The sequence below is a fragment of the Colobus angolensis genome, unplaced genomic scaffold (assembly GCF_000951035.1).
Source record: "Colobus angolensis palliatus isolate OR3802 unplaced genomic scaffold, Cang.pa_1.0 Scaffold136, whole genome shotgun sequence".
Taxonomy (NCBI): Eukaryota; Metazoa; Chordata; class Mammalia; order Primates; family Cercopithecidae; genus Colobus; species Colobus angolensis.
The window spans coordinates 503,979-514,559 of record NW_012114444.1 but is presented as its reverse complement, the minus strand read 5'-3'; the positions used below and the strand labels follow the sequence as shown (position 1 = coordinate 514,559).

Genomic DNA, 10,581 nt, shown 5'->3' with positions numbered 1-10,581 from the left:
CGAGCCCCAGAAGGCCGCGCGTCGCGGACTACAAGCCCCACAAGGCCGCCCGGAGGGCACGCGGGACCCGTAGTTCTACCGCCGCCACCACGTGCCCGGAGGGCCCCGCCCCCTGCGTTTCACCACAAACTCAGTCGCACAAAAACCCTGGAAAAAAAATCGATAAACATTTATTTGATACAGTCATTTTAATACATACAGTGATGGCCCGTCCCCACGCCACTCGGGACCAGGGCGCAGGGCGGGGACGAGGACCGGGGACAGATGGTCACACGGCGGGCGGGGCCCGAACTCACCGTCGAAACATCTCGCAAATAAACACTTTGTAGATAGAATATATATGTATATATATATGGTTACAAGTGATAGCTGGAACCTCTTTCAAAATGCACTTATGTACTGAGAACTGGCATTAAAAAACCCAAACCAAGAAACCCAAAGCACAGGACGCGCGGCCGCGAGGCAGGGGAGAACCTGGGGCCCCAGACCCGGGCCTGGGGGAGCCGCCTGGGGCCAGCCAAACAGGGCACACGGGGACGGCCTCTCCCGGGGTCAGCCTCACTGGCTCCTTCCCTTCAGCGCCACCAGGCAGGAGGGTCAACGGTCACACAGGAGGCACCCTCACCTGCCTTTGCACCAGCAAATAAAGTGCATCCCATTTTCGTGAGCGTCGGCCCGGTGAGTCAGCCCTTCCGGGCCCTTTCCTGTTCTCAGGGCAGGGGGCGTGCGCTGAGCCAGAGGTAGAGCTGCGGAAAGGGCCCCGACTGGGTCCCAGGCAGGGCCGGCGCCCACCACACTCTAGGGGGTCTGCTATGCTGGTCCCTCTCACTGAGGGCTCCTGGAGGCCTACGTGGGCCAGCGTAGGGAGTGGGCAGACCCTGCTGAGCTCCACCCAGGGCCCTACCCCTTGGGAGGAGGGCTCTGCAGACCAGCATGTGGGAGAGGGAGGGCAGAAAGGAGGGGTCAGACCCAACAGCCACTTCTGACAGTAGCCTCCACGCCTACCTTAAAGACAAAGGGGGTTAAAGTGCTAAACATCAAGGTATCCAGGACTCCTCTTCCCACACCAGGGATTTTCTGTGGGCTTTGGGAGTGTCCCGGAAACTCACCCCCAGCAAAAACCAGACCCTCCTCTCTCCTCCCCAAGGGCCAAGTACCTGAGAGGCTGGGGCAGGCGCGCAACACCCTGCAGAGGTGTTCAGGTCCACCCTCCTCCCGCCATTGGTGGCAAGGACAAAGTGCACCTAGGCTGCTGCCCAGTGCCTGCTCCCCTCCCCTCCGAGGCTGCCCCAGCAGAAGCTGTCAGACCCCACCCTCCACCTCCAGCCCCACCGGCTACACCAGTGAAGCTCTGGGACACAGGAAGGAAAGCCTCCCCCAACTCTCTGACGCTGGGTCACGTCTCTGCCCAAGCCTCCATTCTTTCATCAGGCCGCGGTGCGCATCGGTGGGGGAGTCCAGGTCTCCACACCCCCTCCCTAGCACATGTGGCAAGGGCTGCTGAGGGTCAGAGCCTTCTGGCCCAGGGATAAAGCCAGAGACAGGAAGTGTACTGCAACCCCAGTCCCCAAAGTGCTCCTGGAACTTGTCTCCCTACTACTGCAGGCCGAGCCCAGTGGGGCCCCTTCTCCCTGGGGGATGGGTGAGGGTGGGTGCTGGGGGCAGAGGCAGTGCCCAATCAGTACTGCCTCCCTGAGCAGCAAGGGACCCAAACCCCAGAGACCCACGCCCTGGCCCAGCCCAACCCCCAGGCCCACCATCTGCACCAGGAAACCCTTAGCACCAAATGTCAGATTGTGAGTTTTTGTATAAAAAACAATTTAAAAAAAAGGTTGTTACTTGTCACAGCAACAAGACTGGCATCCACTACACCCAGGAGACACACGCACACGGGCAAACATCAAAATTCACATCGTCCAGGGTCAGTGGGCATGAGCCCTCAGCCCACTCCCACCCACCCTGGAAAATGGCCTCCCTCCAAACCTACCCCCTCTGAGCCTCATCCTCCCTGCAATGCTGTGGTAGGAGGGCAGGACCCCAGGGAGGCAGCCACAGGCTGTGGCCGCCTCTTCCAGGCACCTGGGCTCCCTGCCTGACCCCTGCCCAACCTGTAGACCCAGCCGCCCTCCGGGCCACAAAGGGGGCAAAGACAGCTCTGGGGCTGCCATCAACCTGCTGTGACTTTGGCCAACCCCTCCCCTGGCTGGCCTTCAGTTCCCATATCAGACCACATGACCAGAAACAATGGGGGCCGGTTAAAAAAAAAGGTGGGGAGGGGGCTCCCATGAGAGCTCAGCCACTGGGCCTACCCAGATTGGCAGACAGAAGGCTGCCTTTTCCCCAGTGGCCACTCAGAGCCAGGCCAACTCTGCCCAGCTTCCTGCCCCACATGCCCGTGGGCCCCAGGAAGACCCCAAGGCCCAAACTAGTCCATCCCTACTCCATGAGGCTGCTCCAACCTAGGCCTGCAGTGCCAGAAGGCTGAACACTGGAAGGAGAGCATACTCCAGGGGCCCCACACCCCCAGGGCTGGCAGCTGTGTTGAAGGGCATCAAGCTCCTGCTGCCCTGTAGGTGCAAGAAGCAAAACCTTCCTTTACCCCAAGCTGGGAGCACAGACAGGCCTGTGGGGCAGGGCCTGAGCACAGCAGGGATCACACTGACAGAGGAGCGGCAGGGGTGGGGTACGGGGCAGGCCTGGAGAGGTAGAAAACAGAAACAGGGGGACCAAGTGGGTGGCCAAGGGCAGGCAGGAGCCTATCGGGTCAGCATGGCAGTGGTCAGACGGGGGTCTGTCCTGGGAGGTAGCTGGGGGTGCTGGAGTTCCAGTGTTGGGTGGAGGTGAGGCCAGGATGGTGGCTGCCAGCTGCCAGTCGCTCAGATGCCCTCACCAGCCCAGAACCACAGGTCACCAGGGATGCCTGAGCCTTGGGGGAGCCAGGGTGAGGACCCGGCAGGGCCTGAGGAAGCAGAGCCAGGGGGCCAAAGGCCCTCTGCCTGCTCTGCACGGCAGCCCCTGTGGCACCAAGACCCCAGACACATTCCCATGGGGAGGGGCAACCCTCCCGGCTATTGCACTTCTGCTGGACACACCATGGGGAGCCCCAACCCAGGTGTGCCCTGTGGCAGCCTTAACAGGGGAAGGGCCACCTTCAGGGAAGGGAGAGTGGCTGGCTGCCCCCACTGGACGGATGAAGAAGTGGGGGTGGGGGATGGAGAACTGGAGGACCCGGAGCTAGCCCTGCCTCGAACAGAGGGCGGTGTCGCAGCTGCACGGGGGCCAGGCCCCACCCACCAAGCTCACTTTTCAGGCGCCTTGCTGGCTCCCACCTTCCGGCCAGCGGAGCCCCGGGCCCCCTTGTCTCTGCATCCGAGAGGCCAGTCATCCCGGCGTAGGGGCAGCTTGGCCACAGGCTCCTCTGGGGGCCGCTCCTTGGGCTTTCGGCCCCGCTTCTTCCCACCTGCCAGATTTTTTTTCTTTTCCTTCTTGGGCACCAATGAGTCCTGGCTCCTGTGTTTGGGAGGTGGGTCTGCTGATGTTCGGAACCAGTTCTGGGGAGAGAAAAGCGCTGATGAAGACCTGAGACTGGATGCTGAGTACTGAGCCAGGTGTAGCCTGAGCGCTGAAGACCTGTCAGCCTTCAGGACCAGGCAAGCACCTGCAGCAAGGCTGCTGGGGGCTGGACAGGCGGACACCATCAGGGCAGCTCCAGCTCAGGGTGCAAGCCTCCTAGTTCTCCCAGGGAAGCCAGACCCGACTTTGAGGAGAAACGACCAGATTTCTCCACATTGGCCGCTCTCCCAGGCACACTCCATGCAGGCCACTGATCTCTCCACCCACAAAGGGTGCCCAACCCCAGCCCCGTCCCCTCCTGGGCTAGCCCCCAGCCACAGGCCCTGGTGATGGCCCTTGCACCTCTGCGTGGGTCTTGAGGATGTGGTATTTGACGCCACTCTCAGAGCTGAACTCCTTCGGGCACAGCAGGCAGCGGTACTTCCCCGCCAGGTGGGCCCCCTGCAATGCACAGGTAGGCCAGTGCCTTCCTTAGCCCTTGGAGGACCCAGATCTGTCCTAAGCCCTTACTCGTGGCTAAAGGGTCAAAGTCAGGGGTGGCCAAAGGAAAGCTGTGGCTTCTGTGCCAGACAGTGCTGGGGGTCACTGGGTTGCCGGGGCTGCAGGGGTGGTGGGGAGAGGAAGGGTAGGGAGAGGCAGGTGCCCAGGGGAAGAGTTGCAGACCTTTGCCAAGCATCCCTTATTCTAAGCCAGTGTGCCATCTGCCTGGGTCGGGGTGCCCACGCATGCCTACACGGACGCAGAGCTCCGAGGACAGGACTAGGACTCATTGGCTTGTGGCTGGGGTTAGGGGTGAGGGAGGCGTCCTAGGCTGGCCATCAGCCACCGGCCAGTCTCTGGGCTCGTGGAAGAGGAGGCCCCATAGAAAAAGTGGGGAGCAGGGCAGGGCCCCACACGATTGTGTGGGAGGCCCAGGTGGGGTGAGCTGGGATCTCTGAGTGCAGCACTTGGCCATGGGACAGGCCCCAGAACTGACCTTGCTGCAGCTGGCAAGATGAGCCTTGAGTCCAGACACGCTGGAGTAGATGGCTTCACAGCACTGCAGGGGAGGCAGCCGTGGGCGAGGGCCTCTGGTGGGCGCCCCACACCAAGATACACCCCTGCCCTACCCCACGGGATCTCTGAGGCATCTTTGGGGCAAGTGAGGGGGTGTGAGTCCTGGGAATTGGGCAGGCTGGGCATGCAAGGCCTGGGGTGGGCTGGGCACCTCCCGAAAGCTCTCTGCCTCCACTCTGCTCTGAGGGCCACACCTGGGCTCTGTCCCTGTGTGGGTCCCCACGCCCCCACCCGGCTGCCTCTGCTCACATCATTGGGACAGTTGACGTGGCCTTTCTCCTTCACTTCATTCTTCCACGCCTCTAGCAGCTGGGGGTTCAGCGTGGGGAGCCCTGGCCGAGTGTAGTTGAGCTGTGAATTCGACAGCACCGGGGTGAGCCCGAGGCCAGGAGACACCCCAGCTGCTCTAAGAACACTCGCCTTGGCAGCAGGCAACACTCGCCACAGATGGCGGGGGCAACGGGTGGCCCAGGTCACAGGGGCGGCTGTCCCAAGGCTCAGGCCGAGGCATGTCCTGCCCAGAGGCCACAGCGCTGTCCACAGTACCGGGTGGGCAGCTCACCCGTGCAGTCTCGGGCACGAGGTCATCCTTCATGCGCCGCTTGGTCCAGTCGCGGGCCAGCTCGTCCTCTGCTATCTCCTGCAGGTGGAACACTGCCACCTGGGCCGACGTGCGGCGCACACGCCCGCTTGGCGTCCGCTCCACACCCAGCAGGTCCTCAGCCTCGGGGGACTTGTCTGTGGGCTCCTCAGGGGGCTGAAGGGCAGGAAGGCATGGAGGCTAGAGTGAGCCGCAGGAGCAAGAGGCAGGTCGGCGCGCAGCGAGGCCACCCCCAGGCCGGTGGACCCACAGGCCTCGCAGCGTGCTGGGGACGCGGCTGACGCAGGCAACCCAAGGGAACAGGGAGGTTTCACCCTCCCACCCACCAGGACACGTGTCTCTTACAGAGAGGGGTGGGAAGCACACGCATTAGGCGGCGCATGGACAAACACGGTTGGGACCCGAGGCACACGGAACACACACGGCACACAGGAGCAAGCATGGTGCCACGGAACGGATGCCATGGAACGGGTGCCACGGAACGGAGAGCCACTCACAGGGGCCGTGTGCTCCGAGCGCACGTGGTAGTCGTGGCCGGCCTTGGATCGGTATGTCTTGCCACAGTGGGTGCAGGGGAAGGAGGGGCTGTCCACCTCACAGGGCGGCTTCCCGCAGCGCCGCTGGTGGTACTGGTAGCCCATGAGGCTGGAGAAGGCAGCCCCGCAACCCTGGGGGTCAGGCCAGAGGGTGGGTGAGTGGCCAGCAGGGCCCCCCCACCCCACACTGCCGTGGCCCCCCACTGACCTCCTGGGGGCAGCGCAGCCGTCCCATCTGCTTCAGCACCTTGCGCAGCCGCTCGCGCTCCTCCTGCTCACCCCCCTCAGAGGCCTCGGCGTCAGAGGGCTGGGGACAGGGTGAACGTCGGTGACCCACCACCACCACCACGGGTCCCTGCCCTGGCCCCGCCCCACCCAGGTGTTGGGCCACCGTCGTCCGAGGCTAGAAACTGGGGGAGCTTTCTGGTGGTGAAGGTGGGGTGTGAGGTCAGAGGTCACGCTGGACAGCCGCTGGGGGCCCGACGGTACCTTGGCACTGTGCTCGGCCATGGTGTGGTAGTTGAGGCCAGCTTTGGACTTGAACTGCTTCCGGCAGTGCTGGCACTTGAGTGCATCCTGAAGCTGCAGATGGCGCACGTGTGAGAAGCCTCCCTGGGGCCGGGGCACCTCCCTCCCAGCGCCTTCCGGGAGCTGCCTTACCTTCTGACACACCTCCATGTGCTTCTTGAGCCCCACGAGCGTCTTCCGGGTGACCACGTTGCAGGTGGGGCAGACGGCTTCCCCGCGCTCGTGGATGGCCCTCTGCCACTGCTCTTCAGGGCCCCCTGTGGGGAAAGCAGGGGCCTCGAAGGCTTGTGGGGGCCCCTGGGTGGCCTGGACACCAGGCACGGAATCCAGCCTCCACACTCAGCCCCCATCCCTGTGCTGTGGGATCTACCCGCGGTCTAGAGCTGCCCTGAGCCCCTGCCAGGCAACCCCTACCTGGAGCTGGGTGGGCCATGGGGGCTGGTGCCTCCTTGCTGACAGTGATGGGGGCTGACACCTTCTTCCGGGCGTCCTCAGGGCCTGGCCCCTCCTGCTTCTTGGAGCGGTGAACTCGGGCCTTGTCCTCAGCTTTGACCAGGCCTGTGTGCACACATGGGGTGGAGAGAGGCAGGGGTGGGCTCAAGGGCTGCCACTCAGTGGACAGCCCCAGCCCTGGAAGTGCACACCGGGCTGGGGTCTTACCTTTGAGCCCAAAGGTCCCTGAGATGGATGGCTGCTCCCCTGTAAACTTCTTGGGTGTTTTCTGTTTCCTTCCTGACTCGGGGAGAGAAAACGGGGGCCAAGATCCTGGTCAAATAACCGCCAGGATCCAAGTCCGCCCCGGCCGCCACCCCAGGGGCTCTCATCTTACTGTGCTTCGTGCGCTCGGGGTCCTCCTCAGGCGGGGACGCAGGGCCTGCAGCCCTCAGTGCCTCCATGCCCCCCGACGGCCTGCTGCCTGGCGACAAGGAGCCACTGCTGGCGTCTGCACTCAGCGGGAAGGCCGAGCTCTGGCCCATGGTGGAGGCACCGCACTCCCCATTCTCTGGCCTGGCCTGCTTGGGTGGAATTGGGCAGGTGTCCAGGCCGTCCGCAGCCCTGCAGGGAGCAGGTGAGGTGAGGGCCAGGAGGGCCTAACTCTGGGCCCCGTTACCCCCAGGCCATGGCCGAGGAGCACCCTGACCTGGAACGAGCCCCCATACCTTTTCTTACCACTGTTCCTCCCTGCGGCACGAGGTGCTTTGTTTTCCGACTTGGTCAGCAGCACCATTTTGCAGGGCGGTGTGTGTCTGCTGATGGCAATGGGCCTGCTGACTGTCACCGGCTTGCTGACCACAATGGGCCTGCTGACTGTCACCGGCTTGGTGACCGGCACGGGTTTCGTAACGGTCACAAGCTTTGTGACCGTAATGGGTTTGGTGACAGGTACAGGTTTGGTGACCGGCACGGACTTGGTGACTGTGATGGGTTTGGTGACCGGCACAGGCCTAGTGACCGGCATGGCCTTGGTGACTGGCATGGGCCTGCTGACTGTGACAGGTTTGGTGACTGGCACGGGCCTAGTGACTGGCATGGCCTTGGTGACTGGCATGGGTCTGCCAACCGAGACTGGCTTGCTGATGCCAATGGGTTTGCTGACGCCCACGGGTTTGCCGATAGTGACAGGTTTGCTCACTCCAATGGGCTTGCTGACCCCAACGGGCCGGCTGATGGTGACCGGCCTGCTGATGGGCCCAGGCTTGGAGGCAGGCAAGGGTCGGTCCATGTGGTTCCAAATCCGATGTTTCTCCAGCTGGGTCTTGGAGGTGAATGCAGCCTCGCAGAAGGGGCAGGGGAAGGCGAGCCGATCTGAGATGGCACCCTGGGCAGGGAGGGCGGGTGTGGGACAGGGCCCCAAGGGCCTCTGCCCAGACACACCCCAAGGCCTCCTCTTCCCTGACCCACAGTCCCTTACCCCTTGGCACCGCTGGTAATGGTACTTCAGCCCGTAGATGCTGGGGAACTCCAGCCAGCACCCCGAGTTTGGACACTTCACCCTCGAGTGTGCCTTGAACTCATCCTTCCAGTCGTTCATCAGGGAGAGCTAGGTGCGGGGAAAGGTGGTGCTGCTGACCCGCAGCCACCCGGGCCACTGCCAGCCCGAGCCCCAGACTCAGAGCCCTCCTTGGGCCTGCAGGGTGCCCACACCACATGAGCCCCTCAACATCCATCCGGACTGCAGTGGGAATTCCAGCCACCCAGCAGGGGCCGTGCACAAGACCTGTTCTAGGAGCCCAGACTCTCCCGGCACACCAGATATAAAGCCAGACCACATGAAGCCTGCCAGGCCAGTGCCCACACCTTGAGGCACAGAGTTGGTACCAGATGTGCAGAGGACAAATCAGGGCAGGGCAGTGGCTGGACAGGGAGACCCCAGCATGAGCCCCACCATGGCCCTGAGGGAGCTCACAGGAATGTCTCGGAGGGCCTGGTTCTCAGCTTTTGGCCGCCCCTTTTTCTTCCCTTCTGTCTTGTCACTGGCTGGACTTCCTGGGTCAAAGCAGAGAGGGGCTTGGCCGGGCACTGTCTGTCCACCACGGACCACCGGCATCCCTGCAGCACACAACACAGCAAGGCTCGGAAGCTGTGTAACACTGTCTACCGCCAGGGGCTGCACACGCCCACGGTGGGCACCACTGTCCCAACACCAGGGCACCGGGGGCAGGGGCTACGTACGACCAGCTGAGGACAAGAACTCAGGGCCCTGGGCGATGTCCAAGGCAACCCCTCCCCTGGTAAGGTCCTTGGGAACTCAAGGGGCATAGCTGGGTGGGTACCTGGAGACGGGATGCCCGGGGAGGTGGCCCACTCCTACCCCTTGCTGCCCAGAACCATGCCCAGGATTGACTTTGGACTCCTCTTACCCATCTTCGGTGGGTCATGCAGCATTGGAAGCCGGACCTCCTTTCGACTGCCATCCTTCCCGGGACCACTCTTGCTGGACCCCGGGAGCCGACGGCCTCCAACGCAGAAAGGATCCGTCATCTCTGCAGAGCAAGTAGACAATCTGGGAAGCCTGGCGGGCCCCACGCAGAACACGTGGTGAGGCTGCCCTGGAGCCCCACCCTTGGCAGGTCCTCTCTGGTCAGGGAAGAGGTACCCGCCCTCCTGCGGCTTTGTTCACGTGGGAAAAGCAAGTGATGGGGGGTTCTGACTTAGGGGAGGGGCTGCCAGCCAAGGTCTTCCCAGATAACCCAGGAGGCGTCATCAGTTTAGAAGGATCTAGTCCTGTCCTGAGACCCTCACCAGCTTCCAGATCCCCTTCCCAACACACAGCCCCATAGCTGCGGAGATGATGGTGGAGGTGATGCTGGGAGGGGTGTGTTCCCGGGAGAGGTGCCTTGTGCAGGAGGAAGGAGGCTGGCAACATTTCTCCAGGGGACAATTATGTCTCCGATGATGGCTGCTGGCTCACAAGCTGCCCGGGCCCAGCAGTGGGGGCACAGCTTCTCACTGGGGCCCTGGTACCTTCCCATGCAGACCTGATGCAATGCCAACCTACCCAGGTAGGTACCCTTGGAATCTTCTCTCCAGACACAGATGGAAAACAGCCAAGGTGGGCACTGAGGACCCCCGGCCCACTCCAGCACTGCACCAGGCTCCTGTCCCTGTGCCGGCTGAGCTATCCTACCTGATCCTCTTCGCAGACTTGTCTCCGGGCTTGGCAGGCTGACCCGCCCCCAACCTCTCTCTGGAACCTCTCAGTCCCCTGCCTACAGACCCATCACCACCACTTCAGCCAAACAAGTAGTGGAAGCACTAGCAGTGAAAGCCCAGGCTGCTGGCCAGAGAGAATGCCCTGCTGCCCAACGCTGGGCCCCCCGAGGGCCTGTGCTGCTGGGAACCCCATTCTGAGAGCTGGGGAACAGAGGAGATTCTGGGCTCAGCCCTGTGGAAAAGCCACAGAAGGGGGTGGGACAGGAAGCAGGGTGAGGGTTGGGTGAGCAGGTGGGCAGGTGGCCCCCTCCTGATCCCTTCTAATTAACTTAGATCAGAGGGGATGGGAAGGGGCTGCTGTGTCCAGGAGGGCCAGAGAGCTGAGGTCAGAGGTCAGGACAGTCACTGCCCATTGCCAAGGGGGAGGCCAGTGTCCGGGCACAAAGTTCTCTGGAAGTCCTCACTTTGCAACTTTGAAAAGAGACAGGGTCCGACCCCGGTGGCCCCAATTTTTCTGAAGCCTGGGAGAAGAATTCAGAGTAGTGGGACCTGAGGCCAGGGCCGGCCTGGGAGGTAGAGACGCGACTGGCGCCCCGGATGAGAAGGGGCTTCGGCCCTCCCGAGCCCAGCGGG

At 62.9% G+C, this 10,581-nt stretch overlaps 1 protein-coding gene across 1 annotated transcript in view; it reads right to left on the bottom strand.

The window, feature by feature from the left end:
• Positions 1–152: 152 nt before the first annotated feature.
• Positions 153–10,581, bottom strand: part of ZNF512B (zinc finger protein 512B) — a 23,192-nt gene continuing 12,763 nt past the window's right edge. The window contains exons 2-17 of the mRNA XM_011934431.1: positions 9,156–9,278; positions 8,702–8,844; positions 8,207–8,335; positions 7,455–8,113; positions 7,124–7,350; positions 6,955–7,026; positions 6,709–6,852; positions 6,427–6,551; positions 6,256–6,348; positions 5,975–6,073; positions 5,728–5,898; positions 5,192–5,386; positions 4,879–4,980; positions 4,550–4,612; positions 3,916–4,014; positions 153–3,551 (exon numbers count right to left, since the gene is read on the bottom strand). Coding sequence (XP_011789821.1) covers positions 3,300–3,551; positions 3,916–4,014; positions 4,550–4,612; positions 4,879–4,980; positions 5,192–5,386; positions 5,728–5,898; positions 5,975–6,073; positions 6,256–6,348; positions 6,427–6,551; positions 6,709–6,852; positions 6,955–7,026; positions 7,124–7,350; positions 7,455–8,113; positions 8,207–8,335; positions 8,702–8,844; positions 9,156–9,278 — 2,696 coding nt within the window. The 3' untranslated portion in view covers positions 153–3,299. The remainder of the gene's footprint in view (positions 3,552–3,915; positions 4,015–4,549; positions 4,613–4,878; positions 4,981–5,191; positions 5,387–5,727; positions 5,899–5,974; positions 6,074–6,255; positions 6,349–6,426; positions 6,552–6,708; positions 6,853–6,954; positions 7,027–7,123; positions 7,351–7,454; positions 8,114–8,206; positions 8,336–8,701; positions 8,845–9,155; positions 9,279–10,581) is intronic.